This window comes from Carassius auratus, unplaced genomic scaffold, assembly GCF_003368295.1.
Source record: "Carassius auratus strain Wakin unplaced genomic scaffold, ASM336829v1 scaf_tig00041812, whole genome shotgun sequence".
Lineage (NCBI taxonomy): Eukaryota > Metazoa > Chordata > Actinopteri > Cypriniformes > Cyprinidae > Carassius > Carassius auratus.
Window position 1 is genome coordinate 49,413 of NW_020526680.1, and position 21,055 is coordinate 70,467.

Genomic DNA, 21,055 nt, shown 5'->3' on the forward strand with positions numbered 1-21,055 from the left:
AAGTGGTAGTTGCGTATGCTGTCAATGGAGGGACAGGAATTGAATATTCATTTAATTTTTGTGTTAAGAACACATTCCTGTTTTATTCTACTTAAGCATGAGATAACATTTACATTTACATTTAATCATTTAGCAGATGCTTTTATCCAAAGCAATTTACAGATGAAGACAGTGGACGCAATCAAAAGCAAAAAAAAGAGCAATGATATATAAGTGCTATAACAAGTCTCAGTTAGGTTAACACAGTACACGTAGCATGGGATTTTAACTAATATAATAAATAAAAAGAAAACGGATAGAATAAAAAAATAAAAGAATAGAGCAAGCTAGTTAGAGGTCTTTACACATACACACACACATACATATACAATTGCATAATACATGAAAAGAAAATAGAATACAAAAAGATTAGAAAGGTAGTTAGATTTTTTAAAGAATAGAATTAGAATAATGAGTGTTAAAGTTAGAGGGTCAAATAAAGATGGAAGAGATTTGTTTTAAGCCGATTCTTGAAGATGGCTAAGGACTCAGCTGCTCGGATTGAGTTGGGGAGTTCATTCCTGTCGTAGGATGGTCGAATTTAGGAGTCAAGAGGTAGATGTTTCAGCACATTCAAGAACGAGGAGAATCCACATTTAAAGATGATGGGATCTTTATTTTCCCAAATAAGGCCAAAAGCAAGACAAAAATCCATAATAAGTCATAATAAACGACTAAACTGTAGAAACCAAAATCAAACTGACATGTGAGTCAAAAAAAAATATATATAAATAAACATAACAAAAAAAATCTTTCAAAAATTACCATATACAAAGTTGGCTTCTTTCTAGCCAGTACAAAGTCACTCAGGTGACAAAGACAAATTACAGCCGTCCGCTTGCATGCCCATCCTCTTTAATACTGAACGGCCTTCTTAAATAGCGTCAACTCCCGCCACCCAAATTGGCCTAAACCATTACATCATCATCAGGGGGGTTATACAAATTAATAAAGTCTGGAAAAAAAATACTAAAGATAACAAATTACTACAATCCGAGGGTTTAAACCACACAAAGTGAGACTTACAAATTTACCCTCTTCAATAAACCCATAATAAAAGCAAGAAAAAAAAACAAACAACAGCAATCAGTGAATTCATAACAAATACTCTTTCCAAGCAGCAAGTATATACATAGGTACTCACTAGGGGCGCGCTTCCGCAGTGAGACCCAAGAACAACTAACCGCGAAGAAGAGATCAGGGTAAGCCGATGTAATCATGTTAACCAATGCCTATCAAATAAATGAAACTTTACAAAATAGAAAACAGTTTGAAGAGCGGTTATTTGGACAGATGAAACTTAACACTTTAACTGATTAACACTTGTAATTCATAGAGAGTTTAACATAGTGTTCTCCCTGCAGCTCACTCTATTTAATTGGTGCACACAATCAAACAAAGGCATAACTGCATGAGCATTACGAAATACATTGTGTATACATACATTTCAAATAACAACTGTCCCTTCAAAGTAAAGATAAATGTCCAAGTACCATAAAAATGTTTCAATTCATGACAATAATGATCCATTGTACATTGGCAGAAATGTCTGCCGTGACGGAGCATAATCTGTCCCGTCACAATTCCACCAGGAGGAACATTTACTTTAAAAGTCCATAAAAGTGACTTTGTGCTTCTTTGGGATGGCACAATCAAGCGACGTTCACTTGCAGAACGCAAGCTTCTAGAGGCACATAAGTCTGAAGTAACAGATTTAGGTAAATGGGTGCAGAGCCAGTGGTAGTTTTGTAGGCAAACATCAATGCCTTGAATTTTATGCGAGCAGCTATTGGAAGCCAGTGCAAATTGATAAACAGAGGTGTGACGTGTATTCTTTTTGGCTCATTAAAAATTAATCTTGCTGCTGCGTTCTGAATTAATTGTAAAGGTTTGATAGAATTGGCTGGAAGACCTGCCAAGAGAGCATTGCAATAGTCCAGCCTGGACAGAACAAGAGCTTGAACAAGGAGTTGTGCAGCATGTTCCCAAAGAAAGGGCTTGATCTTCTTGATGTTGAATAAAGCAAATCTGCAGGATCGGACAGTTTTAGCAATGTGGTCTGAGAAAGTCAGCTGATCATCAATCATAACTCCAAGGCTTCTGGCTGTGGTTGGTGGTTGATGTGCCTAACTTGATGGTGAAATTGTGATGAAACGATGGGTTTGCTGGAATCACAAGCAGTTCTGTCTTGGCAAGGTTGAGTTGAAGGTGATGGTCCATCATCCAGGAAGAAATGTCTGTTAGACAAGCTGAGATGCGAATAGCTACCGTCGGATCATCAGGATGGAATGAGAGGTAGAGTTGAGTGTCATCAGCATAGCAGTGGTATGAAAAGCTATGTTTCTGAACGACAGAACCTAATGATGCCATGTAGACAGCGAAGAGAAGTGGTCCAAGAACTGAGCCCTGAGGGACCCCAGTAGTTAGATGTTGAGACTTGGACACCTCACCTCTCCAAGATACTTTGAAGGACCTATCTGATAGGTAAGACTCAAACCATTGAAGTGTTGTTGCTGAGATTTTTGGCAATAAAAGGAAGAAGGGAAACTGGTCTGTAGTTCTCTAAAAGAGATGGGTTGAGGTTGGGTTTCTTAAGTAGTGGAGTTATACGTGCCTGTCTAAATGATGAGGGAAAAACACCAGTGTGGAGGGAAGTGTTGATGATGAGAGTGAGTGCAGGTATAACTTCAGGAGAAATGGCTTGAAGGAGATGTGATGGAATAGGATCAAGCGGACAAGTTGTAGGGTGATTAGAAAGGATGAGTTTTGACACTTCTGCCTCAGAGAGTGAAGAGAAGGATGTAAATGAGTGTACGTTTGCTGGTGATATGAGCTTGACCGATTGTGGTGTGGAAAATTGTGCACTAATGTGTTTAATTTTATTAATGAAAAACGTTGCAAAGTCGTCAGCTATTAGAGATGAAGCAGGAGGAGGAGGAGGACAAAGAAGTGAAGAAAATATTTTAAAAAGCATGCGAGAGTTAGATGAATTGTTAATTTTGTTATGGTAGTATGTCCTTTTAGCAGCGGAGACATTAGCAGAGAAAGAAGATAGGAGTGACTGATACACAATAAGATCAGTAGTATTTTTGGACTATTTTTGGCCACACCCTTTCAGAAGCTCTAAGCTTAGAATGGTGTTTGCGTAGAACATCAGATAACCAAGGGGCAGAAGGGGTGTTACGGGCTGGCCTGGAAGATAAGGGGCAATAAGTGTCTAAACAAGATGTAAGAGTGGAGCAGAAAGTATCAGTAGCACTCTTAAGCATCCAAAGATGCAAACAGTTTAGGGGAAGGAAGTGAAGATGAACCCATTGCAGATAGCCGGGAGGGTGAAAGTGTGCGTAGGTTACGTCGAAAGATGACATGTGGAGGGGTAAGTGATGTGTCAGGGATCATGTTGAGGTTAAGAGTGAGGAGGAAGTGATCCGACGTGTGCAGTGGAGTAACCAGAACATGATCAGTAGAGCAGTTTCGTGTGTAAATAAGGTCCAGTTGGTTGCCTGATTTGTGAGTAGCAGTAGTTGACACTCGGTTGAGATCAAAAGAGGCAAGCAGAGTGTGGAAATTGGCAAACAGAGGTTTATCTAGATGAATGTTGAAATCACCAAGCATAACTAGGGGAGTACAATCCTCAGAAAAGGTTGAGAGCAACACATCTAATTCATCCAAAAAGTTACCCAGTGGTCCTGATAACATTATAAAGATAACCCTTCTTTAGGTTAAACAAAATAAATAAAATGTCAGTGAAAGTAAAAATTGCACATTTAGATTACTCTACCTTGCGTTTGTGGCAAAACTTGCTCTCATCAATGTGAACAAGGACATTAACTTCACCAACATTCTGTCTTTTTTTTTCCGGTGCTTCTCCAGGCTTTGTACACAAATTCTTCTGAGTTTCTTTGACATCATGGAAAGTGTTGCTGTGCTCTTTGCAATGCCATCTTGAAGCATGTCTACTTGCCATAGATGTAAACCCTGAGCAAATCTATAAAGATTAACAAAAAGTATTATTATCATTAAATCAGGACTTTGCATTTTTACTTAAAGAGACTGTGCGCTTTATCAACCTGCAGGCCACAAAGCATAATTTGTACTTAGTATCCTGAATTTTGAATACTAGTTTCTAAAGTATAAAAAACATTTGCATATTAATAGATTCTGTCAAACATACAACCAAACAGTACAACATACTGTAGTGCTGTACAGGAACTGACTAAACTTGAAAGCATCACAGTGAAAACATATATAATCACCACCATAATCTTATTTTAGAAGCTTCTGTAAGATGTTTTACAAGACATCCTAAATACTAATTCAAAGTATTGTCCAGATATAATCAACTTGATGCAATTTTAAAAAGAGTTTGTTTTACAGTTTTTGAGTTACTGTAAGATATCTGGCAAAGTATGCTGGGGATATTACAGGAAATGCTTTTGCAATAGGATATGCTATAGATTGACCATCATATTTTTTTTAATGCCACCATAAACTATGAAAACATGCTGCAATTCAATTGTGCTCTATGGACTCAACATACACCATGCAAATAGTGTAATATGTCAAATACTGTAGTTATGTAATGCATTACTTACCTATGTATATACTTCATCCATGTGAACAGACTGCAGTGTGATTGTGAGAAAAGTGAGTTTGTCCGAACACTTCTTCTCAACCGTCCACATCTTTTACGTCGACACTCCCTGGAACTTTCAGGACATAAGACTGTATGATAAGTTGACATGTTTAATATATGTCTTGGAACACACACACACACACACACACACACACACACGATAGGTTGGATATATAGCCTAATTAATACAACAAAAGTTTATGTAAAAATCATGTTGTTTAGTACAAATATGTCGATACAGATGTTGAGCAATATTTGATTTTTTAAAATAAAATAATGTTTTAAAAAAAGACAACAGACTGATTATTGTGCTGATAGTAGTACAATCTATTTACCGGTACTTTAAATCTGTTTTTACTAATTCTAGGTGTTTATTCAAACTGATTAGATAAAATACAAGCATGATAAATTGCCACTCTTACAATGATATACATTAAATTACAACATAAATACAATGTACATTGTCATAGTTCATTATCAGTGGATCATAAGCAATGAGGTTAGTGTGCAGTAGGCTTATTGCCAACTGCTCTGAAACAGTGAGCCGCAACCACACCATATTTTTATTTTTTTTACTTTGAAATGTGCAGCGCTCACATTTATGTAAATTGCCTTTTGAAATTTATAAAAATTTTAAGTCACATTTTTATAGCCCCTCTTGAAATAACAACTAACACACTAGGCTAGCATTAAAGATATTTAAGTTTATTTTATGATAAATCATAAAAACAAAGCATTTATTCTTACCAGATGTAATGGTCCTTGGACTGGGAAGCAACCATGTTCATTTTATGGTCGCAGTTCTTGCATTTAATTTTGCGTTTCAACAAGCAACCATTTTACTAACTTTAAAGACGATTTTTTGGTTTCTCTAACATAAACTTTGTTCAAAAGTTTTATCTCCAGCGAATACATCAGCGGCTCGAGCCTCGAGCTAGTAATACAACTAGCAATATAATGCAATCCAAAAAAAATTAAAAATTGGCGCTCTTTCCTTTCATTGGCTTACGATGTTATCAGAATCAGAGAGCTGACAAGTGACCGAGCACTTCTTCAATCTGATAGGCCAAGCTCTGCCTACAGCTACAGGTTGCTCTGCAGTCTGCTTCGAGTCCGACTCCGAACATTTGATTGTAGAGATGGTAAGTAGGCTTAAATCCCTTGGGAAATATTGTCATTTATTATTTTCATTCTTGTGAAACAATATCGTTGACACTTTTTTTCAGCATCAAGATATATATGACCAAGCTTCAGTACACTGTCCCTCAGCTGGAACTGGGAGTGGGGGGAGAGCGGGTACCATGCATTTTACCCGTGCAAAGGCACGGAGAGGAAATACCAAGGGAAAAGAAGAAGACGTTTCCATACACAAAAAAAGTGGTAAGTTGTGTTTATAAATGTGAAAAATGTTGGTGTTAGTGTGCTACCTAACACAGCTGATATTTCTGGTGACGCTATTGTATACAAGTCCAATCAAATTCGCTCTGGGCGACGCGATAACGAGTCTGGGCAAATTGAAAGTGATTTAGCTCGAGCGAATAATTCACACAATAGGCCTATTTCACAGCGTGACGTCAGCGAGCCGGAAGTAGGTAAAAGGTTTTCCGGTTAAAGCGTTTCCAGAACAATGGCGGAGACTAAGAGTAGTCAATCTTGTTGCGTACCTTTGTGTTTTAACTCGAAAAAAAAACAACCTTACTTATCATTTCATAACGATGAAAGCATGAAAAGACGTTGGATTTGGGCTATACGAAGAGATGAGGGCGCGGCATTTACTGTGAGGAAGGGTAGCTCTTTTGTGTGTGCTATGCACTACACGGAGGATGAAGTCCGCGTCCATCCACAGGCCGGACGTAAATATCTCACACCGCAGGCTGTGCCTTCCAGGTTTTCGTGGAACAATTGGGGAGACGTTAAATCACACCAGACACGTACGGCAAAAAGAGATCTCTGTGGTGAGCAGGAGGATGCAAATGTTGAAATGGAGAGTTTTGATGTGGCGCTGCCAGTTCAGGAGCACGATTACAGCAGCCGCCCGCCTCCGGGTGAGTGAAGCATGTTGTTCGTCAAATACAAATGAACTACAAATATCCCAGAAGTCGACAAAGATAGACAGTAGAACAATAGGAAATTTAATTAATTAATAAATGTGCAATAGAGAATGCAATAAACATAAAATACAGCAAATTCAGATTTGTAATAACGGCATGTGAGATTAATGTGAATAAATAAATTACATTAATGTTATAACTTTTATATAACTGCATACATCTGTAATATTATTTACCCAATTTAGTTCTTGTTGTTTTTTCATCAGAAATGTACTTTAAATATTTGATTTGTCATTTTTAACATAATATAAAAAAAGTTGTTTGTTGTTTTTTTTATTAGGTGCTCTTGATGAGGCATTGGAAAAAATAAAAGAGCAGGAAGAACTGGTGTCAACCCTTACCATCTCTCAAGCTTTGCTGGATAGATGGTGTGTGTCTGATGAAGACTTTAAGTACTTCACGAGGTTCTCAAACAAGAAAATATTTTTTGTGTTCTGGAGATCTATTGAGCCCTCTGCATCCAATATTGTGTACTGGTCCAAAGCCAAGAGGATTGGAATTTCAACTGTGGAGAAAGAGGTTGTGAAGCCAAGCCCCCAGCGCAAGATGCAGCTCATTGATGAGTTTTTCATGTTTTGCTTGCGAGTCCCTGTCGGTCTTAGAGAGAGAGTTTTGGCCGAGATATTCCAAGTGAGCACTTCTACGGTGAGTCGCATTATAATAACTTGGTCAAACTACTTATACCTTGTGTTGGGATCTGTTCAAATCTGGATGACTCGGGAGCAGGTGAGACGGACAATGCCTGTGAAATTTCAGCAGTACTGCCCAAATGTGAGGGTCATTATTGATTGCACAGAATTCAGATGTGAGTGCCCAGAGGCAATTACGCTCCAGTCTGAAACATACTCCACTTACAAGAGCCATACCACCTTCAAAGCCTTAATTGGAGTGGCACCATGTGGTGCAATCACATTTGCATCACGATTATTCACTGTCTCTATCTCTGACAAGGAGTTGACAAGGCAGTCAGGAATCTTGGACTTACTGGAGCCTGGAGATGAGGTAATGGCAGATAAGGGCTTCCTCATTGCTCACCACCTCCTCTTTCTCACCAGCCAGTAACATCGGCCTCCTCCTGCTCACCACCTCCTCTTTCTCACCAGCCAGTAACATCGGCCTCCTCTTCCTCACCAGCCAGTAACATCGGCCTCCTCCTGCTCACCACCTCCTCTTCCTCACCTGCCAGTAAACATCGGCCTCCTCTTCCTCACCAGCCAGTAACATCGGCCTCCTCCTGCTCACCACCTCCTCTTCCTCACCTGCCAGTAACATCGGCCTCCTCCTGCTCACCACTTCCTCTTCCTCACCTGCCAGTAACATCGGCCTCCTCTTCCTCACCAGCCAGTAACATCGGCCTCCTCTTCCTCACCAGCCAGTAACATCGGCCTCCTCTTCCTCACCAGCCAGTAACATCGGCCTCCTCCTGCTCACCACCTCCTCTTCCTCACCAGCCAGTAACATCGGCCACCTCCTGCTCACCACCTCCTCTTCCTCACCAGCCAGTAACATCGGCCTCCTCTTCCTCACCAGCCAGTAACATCGGCCTCCTCCTGCTCACCACCTCCTCTTCCTCACCTGCCAGTAACATCGGCCTCCTCCTGCTCACCACCTCCTCTTCCTCACCAGCCAGTAACATCGGCCTCCTCCTGCTCACCACTTCCTCTTCCTCACCTGCCAGTAACATCGGCCTCCTCCTGCTCACCACCTCCTCTTCCTCACCAGCCAGTAACATCGGCCTCCTCCTGCTCACCACCTCCTCTTCCTCACCAGCCAGTAACATCGGCCTCCTCCTGCTCACCACCTCCTCTTCCTCACCAGCCAGTAACATCGGCCTCCTCTTCCTCACCAGCCAGTAACATCGGCCTCCTCCTGCTCACCACCTCCTCTTCCTCACCTGCCAGTAACATCGGCCTCCTCCTGCTCACCACCTCCTCTTCCTCACCAGCCAGTAACATCGGCCTCCTCCTGCTCACCACCTCCTCTTCCTCACCAGCCAGTAACATCGGCCTCCTCTTCCTCACCAGCCAGTAACATCGGCCTCCTCCTGCTCACCACCTCCTCTTCCTCACCTGCCAGTAACATCGGCCTCCTCCTGCTCACCACCTCCTCTTCCTCACCAGCCAGTAACATCGGCCTCCTCCTGCTCACCACCTCCTCTTCCTCACCTGCCAGTAAACATCGGCCTCCTCTTCCTCACCAGCCAGTAACATCGGCCTCCTCCTGCTCACCACCTCCTCTTCCTCACCTGCCAGTAACATCGGCCTCCTCCTGCTCACCACCTCCTCTTCCTCACCTGCCAGTAAACATCGGCCTCCTCTTCCTCACCAGCCAGTAACATCGGCCTCCTCCTGCTCACCACCTCCTCTTCCTCACCAGCCAGTAACATCGGCCACCTCCTGCTCACCACCTCCTCTTTCTCACCAGCCAGTAACATCCTCTTCCTCACCAGCCAGTAACATCGGCCTCCTCTTCCTCACCAGCCAGTAACATCGGCCTCCTCCTGCTCACCACCTCCTCTTCCTCACCAGCCAGTAACATCGGCCTCCTCCTGCTCACCACCTCCTCTTCCTCACCTGCCAGTAACATCGGCCTCCTCTTGCTCACCACCTCCTCTTCCTCACCAGCCAGTAACATCGGCCTCCTCCTGCTCACCACCTCCTCTTCCTCACCTGCCAGTAAACATCGGCCTCCTCTTCCTCACCAGCCAGTAACATCGGCCTCCTCCTGCTCACCACCTCCTCTTCCTCACCTGCCAGTAAACATCGGCCTCCTCTTCCTCACCAGCCAGTAACATCGGCCACCTCCTGCTCACCACCTCCTCTTCCTCACCAGCCAGTAACATCGGCCACCTCCTGCTCACCACCTCCTCTTTCTCACCAGCCAGTAACATCCTCTTCCTCACCAGCCAGTAACATCGGCCTCGTCTTCTTCACCAGCCAGTAACATCGGCCTCCTCCTGCTCACCACCTCCTCTTCCTCACCAGCCAGTAACATCGGCCTCCTCCTGCTCACCACCTCCTCTTCCTCACCAGCCAGTAACATCGGCCTCCTCCTGCTCACCACTTCCTCTTCCTCACCAGCCAGTAACATCGGCCTCCTCCTGCTCACCACTTCCTCTTCCTCACCTGCCAGTAACATCGGCCTCCTCCTGCTCACCACCTCCTCTTTCTCACCAGCCAGTAACATCCTCTTCCTCACCAGCCAGTAACATCGGCCTCGTCTTCTTCACCAGCCAGTAACATCGGCCTCCTCCTGCTCACCACCTCCTCTTCCTCACCAGCCAGTAACATCGGCCTCCTCCTGCTCACCACCTCCTCTTCCTCACCAGCCAGTAACATCGGCCTCCTCCTGCTCACCACCTCCTCTTCCTCACCAGCCAGTAACATCGGCCTCCTCCTGCTCACCACTTCCTCTTCCTCACCTGCCAGTAACATCGGCCTCCTCCTGCTCACCACCTCCTCTTCCTCACCAGCCAGTAACATCGGCCTCCTCCTGCTCACCACCTCCTCTTCCTCACCTGCCAGTAAACATCGGCCTCCTCTTCCTCACCAGCCAGTAACATCGGCCACCTCCTGCTCACCACCTCCTCTTCCTCACCAGCCAGTAACATCGGCCTCCTCTTCCTCACCAGCCAGTAACATCGGCCTCCTCCTGCTCACCACCTCCTCTTTCTCACCAGCCAGTAACATCGGCCACCTCCTGCTCACCACCTCCTCTTTCTCACCAGCCAGTAACATCCTCTTCCTCACCAGCCAGTAACATCGGCCTCGTCTTCTTCACCAGCCAGTAACATCATGAGTCAACAAGAGAAGGTATAACCTTATATAAAAGTTGTGTAGTTAGTATTGTCCTGTTCAATAAGAGAAGCCCCATAATATATCACTACGTAATTTCATCAGATTAATAGTTTTGTACTTCAAAAATAAATAAATAAATAAATAAATAAAAACATTACCTGCCACTTCTCCAGGTAAAAACTAATATTTAAATGAAGCACCTCTTCTGTTCTCATTAACAGTGTAAAAAAATGTATAGCAATGATCTTCAGTCAACCTCATCTCTTGCTAGGTAAGTAATTTCTGTAATTTTCATTGTCTGTTTAAGTATTTTGGTCAATATTATTAATTGTGGCAAAGTATTAAGTAACATTAATAGATCATTTACACAAATTTTATAACGGACATTATATTTCTTAAATTGTAACAGAAGCAGAGAGAAGAGAGTCCTAGCCTTGTCTACTTTGTGACATTGTTGTCTATCTTCTGGTAAGTTTGAGTTTTTGTTACCCTTTTCAGACAGGATTTTAAGTTATATTGTTTGTAGGGCTTCCCTCAACTAAAGATTTTTGATTCATTTTTAAGCATTTTAAACAAAATAAGCCATAATAATAAGCCTTTAATTGCATAAAGCGCTCAAGCGCACACACAAAAATGGTTGCCCTGGCATACTGGCAGCAATAATAAATATGAATGTGTCTGGGAAAAACAGCAAAAGAGACTGCATTAACAATTTAATATTTACAAATGAACTTACTCTACTAATGACCTGCAACAGCATCTTTCGGATTTTAAGTACATTGAACTTGACTCTCATTTACTCATCTTTCCAGTTTTGGAAAGTTAAGTTTCAACAATATATTTTCATTGTTCAGTAATAAAGATTTGGAAAAACATACATCATAAATCTTAATCGAAATTGAATAACAAGCTATAAAAAAATAAAAATCCTTAAGTCTACTGTAGTTAACGATTAAATTGACTATGTATAACTAATCATCTGATGTGTTTTTTTTTTTTTTGCAAACTAAATGACTATATAACAGTGAGAAAAGAAACAACATTGGTTGCCTATTTTCTCCCTAGCAAAACATGAATGTATGTGCCAAAGTAGAATTCATCAGCTTTAGCCTTGATTTCTTGGATCAGCTCATCATCTCTCCATACTCTCTCCACAGTGAAGTCACCCCTGGTATTTGTCACCAGATCACACCAAGCTAAGCCAGAGACCAACAGCTGACCCTGGACTTGCCAATGGTAGGTATGTGATTTCCTCAGTTTTGCTTGGCCCCCAACAAACTCAGTGTGTGATGCTGCTCCTATGTCTTTCACATCAGGGCACTTAACTTCTACCAGGCCATAGGGAGGGTCTTCATTTGGGTCTACCACCTTGCCATCTGGACTAGCACCAAGGTGTGGAGCTCCCGGGTGGATAATGAGACCGCATGGAAGAACATTAACATTGAAGGTATCAGCATAGCGGCGAAGAACCTCTGGCTCAAGTTCCACTCCTCTGCGCATTGATTTGGTCTGGGGGGCACCTTTAATGATCCGGCCAGAAAGTTTTTTTGCAGTAGATTCTGACCTGACATGAGCTGCTTCATAGAACTTGCTTGCTGTAAGCCGGAGGCGACGCATGGTAAACCAGAGTGGGCTTTTGGATTGATCCCATGTTCCCTTCTCAATGATCCCTGACATTTCAGGTGTCACCTCCAGGCTCTGCATGTGCATGAGTTCAGCCCAGCTGCCAGGGACAAAATGATATTGTGGAAGTGTGTATTGTGGGATAGGTAATGGGGGGAATTCTGGTGCATTTGGATGGATTAGCACATCCCTTGGCAGCACAACAGGACACTGGTAGGAAAGCAGTGAACCTTTTGGGACTTCTCCAAATTTTGTTGAAACCATGGTTACAGCAGACATCCCATCAACAATCTTTGCAATTAGTGGTTGAGGTCGAAGGGAAATGAGGGATGCTGCTCCAGCAATCACATCACTATCAGGCAAAGGTCCTAAAACAAAATGTTTGTTTCACTGTGTTAATTGTTAACTCTTTCGATATGTTTTTTATTAGTATTTGGGGAGTACCTCCATATGCTTTGTATAGAGTTGACTGAACACTGCTCCTACCAGAGGCTTTTGGCTTGCGCACCACAAGCTCATCCACTGGTTCTGGAGTTATGCCTTAACAAAACATTTATTTATATATTGTACAGGATTGTAACCTGATTTGAACATTATGCACTTTACATTATGTCTTTTTTTATTTATTTTTTTTACTTTTATTAATGGTGACTTATTTAATACTGCTTATTTATTTTTATGTGTTGTAAAATTAAAACTGTTTGAAGGATCAGTGGTTTTCTCTTTCATTTTACCTGGGTACAGGGTCTATGCCAGGCCTGCTGCTTGCTTGTGCATGCAAGGGCAGCTGGAACATTCCTGGTGCCTAGCGTACTAAAATGTGCTGTCTGGTAAAGTAATGCAACCAAATGGTTGCACAAACTTCTTCCAGCAGCACACGAGCATGTAAATGCATTCAGCTGAGGTGGGGTGCTGGTTTCAAGTGTGATCTAAAGAAAGTGATACAAAGGCTTGCATGTATTTCACATATTTAACACTTTAGTGTTTACCTGGGTTTGTGTATTGTATGTTTGGGACAGCTATTGTTTGTTATTGTTTATTGAATATATCAAATATGTACATATATTGTACTCGTATGTATAGTGTGAGTGCATGTGTGTTTTCATATGTTCATATGCACACTTATGTATGCAGTACTACATGCTACGCTAACTTAATCCTAACTGCAGATGGTGCTGTTACTACTAGGCTTCAAAGCTATGTTTGATATTGATACGAAGACAAGTAATGCATTATAAACAGCCTTTAGCTAAATACTGAATGCATTTAACGTTACCTCAAGCTGATGTGGTTCCTCACGCTTTCTTAATGACCTATAGCACCTGGCCCTAATTACCACTTTCCCTAAAATAATGTTTGAGACTGAAGTGTCCAAACACACACACAAACACTGTTATTAACAGGACATTTTTATTATTATTAAACCACAAAAGCAAGATTGATCATTCGGAAATTAGCAATCGTGGCAGCTGTATAAAATAATACATACCTTGATAATCAAAAACGAATTGCTCAAAAAAGAATTTATAGCCCTTGTCCAATTTCGATTGCCTCACATCTCCCTGAAAACTATGAACAAAACGAACAACATCTGATATCCTAATTGTGGGTAAATTTATTAATGACTGTGAAAAAACACGTTCGGACTCCATTATGGCAATGAATTAGTAGCGATCGTAACCGTCGGCGCCGCGACCGGAAGTAACGCTTACCTACTTCCTGTTTCCGCCGCCATATTGTGAAATAGGCCTATGCGACTAATCATTTGTCTGAACGCTGGCATGAAGTTGGTTTGACTTTGGACGTTCGATATTCGCCTATTTAACGTTAGGGACCGTCTCTAAAGTTATGCGACATTGGCATAAACGTGTCTGACTTCAATAGCATTTGAAGACAATGACTTCATCTAGTTGTATGATGCACACCTTTTAGATTTTTTAAATGTACAGTATTACAATAAACTGTTAAATCATATGTAAATATTGCTATGTATTTCACTACTGTATGGGGTCTTACACAAAATATGACAATTTAAAGCTGAATAACATTTGAAGACAATTACAATCTTAAAACCAACTGTAAAATGTTCGTCGTTTTATGACTAAGTCATTGTATTCGAATGCTGTTTAATTAAATGTGGCATTATGTATTAATTCCTTAATATCATATTTTATTATCTAATAGTGTAAATGAATGTGATAATCACAACCATTGGTCAAAGATATGCACTCCAACTTCCATTTGTCTGATTTAATTAATCATTAGCTAATGATTTACAAATGTATCATTATGTATAACTTGTTGAGGCACATGACTAATAACTAATTGTTAAGTAATATGTTATGATTATGGGTTTTGTCATCCCCACTAAAGGCCTGTGGGGCAGTTGCACATGCAATGAATGTAATGTCAGGTAATGTGTTTGAAGGATGGGTAAGTTGGGCTGCACACAAATACCAGCACACCAGAATCTGAACTACTGACGCTGTTACACCATGTTTAAACTGCTGCGACCATTACAGCTGTTTACACTGACAGACCATTGCAAGTCCATTTGTCCTTCATAACAGAAGTAACTCTAGAGCCTGGAGTACGTCAGAAATAGAGTGTGTCATCAGTTTACTGTCGAGGTTTTGTTGTGTTGTGTAGTGTTGTGCCGCATCCAGTGTAGTATCACTGATTATAATGGGTTCTAGTGTCTTTGTCCGGTCTAGACACAGCGTTATGAAATAGCAGAGCCCGGCCACATGTTCTCAGTGTTCTGCCTTTAAATCCTAGACCTCAAGCTTAACCTGACACAGTCCTGTGCCATCAACTATTGGATGCAGCAGTTCATCTGGCACAGTGGAATCCCGGTTGTAGAAGGCTGAAAATTGAAATCCATAGTGTGGATGTCAAAACCAAAATTACATATTACTTAACAATTAGTTAGTCATGTGCATCAACAAGTAAAGTTACACATAATGATACATTTGTAAATCATTAGCTATTGATTAATTAAAGCAGACAAATGGAAGCGGAAGTGCAAATCTTTGACCAATTGTGGCAATTAACACATTCATTTACACTATTAGTTAATAAAGTATGTTATTAAGGAATTAATAAACAATGCCACATTTAATTAATAGCAATTCATTTATTACTTAATCTATCATACATATAGACCCTTTATTAGTTGCTGATGCAGTAATCATTAATTAATTGTTTAGTTAGGTCCTTCGGATGAGATGTTAAACCGAGGGTCCTGACTCTCTGTGGTCACAAAAAATCCCAGGATGTTCTTTGAAAAAGAGTAGGGGTGTAACCCGGTGTCCTGGCCAAATTCGTCCAGTTTCCTCTGTCCATCATGGCCTCCTAATCATCCCCATATGCTGATTGGCTTCATCACTCTGTCTCCTCTACACCAGTAACCTGGTGTGTAGTGGACATTCTGGTGCAATATGGCTGCCGTCACATCATCCAGGTGGAGCTGCACACTGGTGGTGGTTGAAGAGATTCCCCCTTCTATGTAAAGCGCTTTGAGTGCAGAGAAAAGTGCTATATAAATGTAATGAATTATTATTATTAGTTCTTCATGAGTCATACATTAACACATGACTATCTGTGCATTAGTTAAACATGAATTAATGCATATTAGTGCACCCGTATTGTAAAGTGTTGAGCATGGTAATTTAGCATGGTATCCCTAACTTTAGTTTGAATCTTTTCTACTATGCCGATAACCCTGTTGTATCCCTAGTTGGATACTCCGTGTTGGGAGTAATGCATTACCAAATAATTAATTAGTGTAATTTAATTACTTTCCTTTGGAAAAGTAAAGTAAGGGATTACTCTCAATTCTTCTAATGTAATTGCATTAAATACTTATAGACTATATAACAATGAAACAATAGTGGGTTTAAATTAACATCAAAATTTAACTTCAAATGTTAAAATATGTTTTTAATGTAACCTTGTACCTTTAAATACTTGTCAGTTGTTACGACCGCTAGGGGTCAGGCACAACAGGAAAAGGAAGAGAGTCACACTACCAGAGAGATGACGAGTAATATGAATTTTATTGACCATAAAGGGCTAGCGTCAGGGGCAGACAAGGCCAAAATAACAAACAAAACAATATTCTTTTTAGAAACTAAATGACCTTTAACAAAAGAAAGAAAAATGAAAAGACAGTTTAACTTACCTAACTCCCTTACACATAAACAAAGTGAAAAATAAATACAAATAAATAGGCGTCAAACTCCCTACATCCCTTAATATGGTAACAATTAAAAGAATGCTTACACATTTAAAAAGTATCAGTTAGAATCGGAATCCAAAGACGTAGTCAATCAAGCAATAGTCAGATATAGGAGAAAATCAGAAGTAGGATTACATTCAACAAACACTTACTCAGTTTCACTAAACACTACTAATCTCTCTGGCACGACACTCTTACTCAATTAAATAATGGCGAAACAAACAAAGCTGAAGAGAAACACAATTAAACGGTACGACCGCAAAACACAAAGGCATAAAACACAAAGTCAGGGAGGCTGAGAGGCAACCATGGTGTGTAAGAGGTGGTCCTTATATCCAGGGCAGGTGCAGAGCTGGTCCAATCACAGTCTTAAACAGATTAACAGAGGTAACGCCCATCTGAAACACAAGGCTGTCTACATACAGAGAGAGAAAGAGAGCAAGACACACCCACACACAAGGACAATTGATACAAACACACAAAATATCTCAGAATCCTAACACAGTTCAATAATAATTTATGCAATTTAATATTATTTATTTGAAATCATTTTAAAAAGCAGTTTCATGTATGTTGTTGTTGCAACTGGTCAACATTGATTTGAGATTTAGGAAGTAATCAATGCAATATTTTTAGATGGAATAACTAGTTATCTAATTACTGTACACTTTTGAAGATGCAATTAGTAGCCCAATTACTTGCCCAACACTAGGGATAGGTGGTGGTTATTGTAAAAACTGTTGTCCAGCTAAATGTTGATGAACCATGTTAAAATCAAGCTAAAATGTTTCTTGCCCTCTATCTTAAGTTATCGTCTGATAATTGATAACAATAATAGAGACCAGGAAAACCTGTTGTGTCTTATGGATATAATTGCATAATGCAAACAACTTTTGACTATGTGCTTACAAGGTTTGGCCACTTTACCCCACTGACATGTATTCCTAATTTTTCATGTCATATTTTGCAGTTAATAGGATGGACAATCTCAAACCTGTCAAACAACATATTCTCTGGGAAAAGAAGGCTGAGATGCTCCAGTTTCAGGTGAATGAGCTGGAGGAGGAAAATGACTTCCTCAAGAGGCAGCTTGAAGAGAAGTCTGCACAAGAACAAGGTTTGTACAGGTAGAGCAGGTGGCTCTCCAGAACCTCAATGGCTTTAGATTGAATAATGCTACAGAATAACTGTATATTTCAGCTGTCTTTGACAATATTGTTGCTGGCCTTTCAGTATTATTTTGTACCTGCTTTAGGTTTTGGCATAAATGTTATATTTAGCGCATGCATATATTTAGGTGGACAATGTATAGGATCTCTAAAGCAGATAACCCTCAAGGTGGAATTAAAAATAGAGACAAAGAGTTATGTGTGAAAACAGTTTAAACCGTTAGAACTAAATGCTGCTGACTTATGTGCACCTGTTAAATGGCAACTAAAAAAGATTTCCTACAGAAGCTACGTACTTTTTCCATTATAGGTATCTACAAAGTGTTTTATTTTGCTAGGGTTTTGAAAATGAAATAGTCTCTTATTTGGGTAACGACATTTAGGAGCTTTAGCTGTTAAGTCATTTGTAAGGACTGAACTGACTTTGCTGCCTTGCCTTAGCATATTGGCTTTCGATTTACAGCAGAAGTGGCTCTGACAACAAATACTCAAATAGTTACTGTAAAGTTCTACAGAAAGCAGCTTGATTATACAGTGGGTATAGTTTTACATTATAAGTTTATATTACAGGTATGGACTTGGAGATAATGGACACTGGAGGTGGGGAGCCACAGGCCATGACTTTGGACTCCAGCACTGACACTACCACTGATTCCAGCACTGACTCCAGCTCTAGCTCTATCTCTGACTCTTCAGATGAAGAAAAGAAGAAAAAGAAGCGTAAAAAGAAGAATGGCAAGAAGAAAAGCAAAAAAAGAAAGAATTAAAAAAATCTAAAAAAGATTACAAAAATAAATCTAATTAATTAGAGGCTATGTAATTAATTAATCGAAATGAATAGCATTTTAATTGCATATAAATATTTGACCTGAGAACAGTGAGAAGTATTTTTTTTTTCACATGGATCTTTAGTAACCGTTATACCATTGAATAATGACTGAATAAGCTTAAACAACAAAATATTGTTTATTTTTGTTCAACCAAGTCCAGCAGACCAGTGCAATTTTTGCCATTAAGTGTAGCAATATCATATTTAGAAATATAGTAGCCTACATTTCAGAAATTTAGGGAACGTTAGCCTATAGGTAGGTATACCTTCTGTAAACTGTTTTTTTAGTAAAACACAATACTTTCGAGTACATTCAGAACATTGGAAACCCTGACTATTCCATCCACGGGGCCAACCAAAGCGGTCTCGTCAGCTTCTGCGTACATGTTCACTTCACTGTAGTTTGTTGTTGTCTGAAGTCATGAACGCTAGTTGGTGCTCCAGTATAATCGGTCCACCGAAACTCATCCAGTGAGAAACGTTCCGCGGTGCAAAAATAAGTTATTAAAATGCGTTAAAAAAAATTACGCGTTATTTTTTGTGTAATTAATTAATCTTAATTAACGCGTTAAAGTCCCTGCCCTATTTTTTACTATAGCTTTCTTACAAAGATTAACGAATGAAGTAAATAAAGACACAACATGTGCTTACCTATTATGGTAATCAATAATTCAATATAAAGAATGTTCTCAACAGTATTTACCTCAGTGTTTTTATAGCAATACTCATCAAATAGTCTTTAGTGGCACACTGCCCTCACACTACTGACTATTAAATGTTCTAAATCAAAGAATAAGCCACACACCTTTATCCAAGTTGTAGCCTCCCTTTTTAAGAGAAAACATGTGGGTAACACTGGCTCACCCTGCGAAGAAACCGCACAAGACACAACACAACAGTCCTTGGTGATTTATTCACATTATTGTTTTTTTTTTTCTTTTCTTTTTTTTCAGTTGCCTCAGTCGCAGATGTGGTGAAAAGATATCAGCGTGTCCTCAAACTTGTGCAAAGAGGCTTCAGGATGACCGCAGCTTTCAAGAAAGGTTGTGTTTCTAGAAATGCTGTGAAAGACACCGCAGCAATTGCAGAGATTTACATGGTAGACAAAAGTGTCCTAGAACAGTTCAAGGGTAAATACACACTTTTGCAACTAGTGTAACCGTCTTCTTCTGTCTGCGTTGTGTTGTTAATTCAGTGGAAAAAAAGACAGGAGAGCACCAGATTGGGTCTGCATAAGAGAATATATTTTGTTTTACAGGCCGTCAAGCCAGCTTCAGCTCAATTACACAGTGACACTCAGTTCGGGAGAAAGGCAGAAAAGCCCGCTCAAAGATTAATACAGCGGATATAGCTGCCTGGACCGAACCACTTTGTTGTAAAGAGGAGGGGGGGGGCAGTCGAACCATCACCTCTTTACAGACCCTCTTTTAATGAATTTAATGAATATAAACACTTGTTTCAATAATAGTAAAACAGACTTAAATGTATAATAACAGAAAAATCTTGTGAAATAAAACCATTTTAACCTCGTTACACTCACCCCCACTGATTTCACTAGATTTTACATAACATCATAAAAAGAGTAATACATAAAAAAAAACAAAAAAAATCAATCATGCCAAAAATACTCAACTCTACAGTTAGATGACTCAGCAATCAAGTGTATCTCCCAAACATGAAGACTGAAGAAAGTCTACCAACATTATCGCTGTCCACAGAAGGACTAGGAAATACAAAGGTTAGCTACTCCTTTACCTAACCATAGGAAGACATGCCATATACACATCTTATCGACAAATTACATCCAAGATTGCATAATTGTCTATTGTCATAGACTACACATAAATGTGTTTTTTTTTTTCTTTACAAGGACATTTAAAACGTGAAATGAAAGAGAGAGAAAAAAAAAAAAAAATAATAATAACAAATGAACTCTGTATCAACTCTTCTTGTTTTCTCCAAACGAGATCGACAAAAGATAGGTTAGATATAGTCTTAATGAGCCTATTTAACGGCTATACCAGTCTGAATGAGCCTATTTAACGGCTATACCAGTCTGAATGAGCCTATTTAACGGCTTTACTAGTCTTAGACTGTACACTATTGCACATTAACCCTCTTAAACAAAATAGAAAACAGAAAATGTATCAATAGAAATTGTAACAACAGAACAAAAACAAAAAAACAAAAATATATATATACACACAAGTAACCATCTACCAATTACTCATAGTATCATTTTCTTTTACCCAAAAAGATTCTTAACAAATTGACTAGACATAGTCTGAATGAGCCTATTTAACGGCTTTACAAGTCTGCCATGTCTAGTACGATAACCCTCACTCTGCCCAGGCCTTTCCACTGACAGCTCCTTTCCAAAGGTAGATGGTTGTACAGAGGGGGGATGCTCATTAACCAGGCTTTCTTTGTGAACTGCCTTAATCTCAGTGACATTCTCCTCACTCAAATTGACACTTGTTGCCGAATCATCCTGATTCCCATTCCTTAATTCAGAGTGGTCACAACCGCGTTTATCATTGCCCACATGGAAATCAACACCAGTAACCGTAACATCACACTCACTGGTAGCAGAAGTTACCAACTCCCCCTC

General features: G+C 40.0%; 1 protein-coding gene across 1 annotated transcript; it reads left to right on the forward strand.

The window, feature by feature from the left end:
* The first annotated feature begins 6,284 nt into the window (after positions 1-6,284).
* LOC113085544 (uncharacterized) lies at positions 6,285-19,737 on the forward strand. Its single transcript, XM_026255186.1, has 6 exons — positions 6,285-6,720; positions 7,067-7,591; positions 17,417-17,563; positions 18,186-18,350; positions 19,398-19,574; positions 19,703-19,737. The coding sequence occupies exons 1-6, from the start codon at positions 6,303-6,305 to the stop codon at positions 19,735-19,737; spliced, it is 1,467 nt and encodes a 488-aa protein (XP_026110971.1). The 5' UTR covers positions 6,285-6,302.
* The last annotated feature ends 1,318 nt before the right edge of the window (positions 19,738-21,055 follow it).

Coding starts and splice junctions, on each gene's coding strand:
- LOC113085544 (XM_026255186.1), top strand. CDS start 6,303: ATGGCGGAGACTAAGAGTAGTCAATCTTGTTGCGTACCTTTGTGTTTT. Junction 6,721..7,066: donor CAGCAGCCGCCCGCCTCCGG/GTGAGTGAAGCA, acceptor TTTTTTTATTAG/GTGCTCTTGATGAGGCATTG. Junction 18,351..19,397: donor GAAGCGTAAAAAGAAGAATG/GCAAGAAGAAAA, acceptor CTTTTTTTTCAG/TTGCCTCAGTCGCAGATGTG.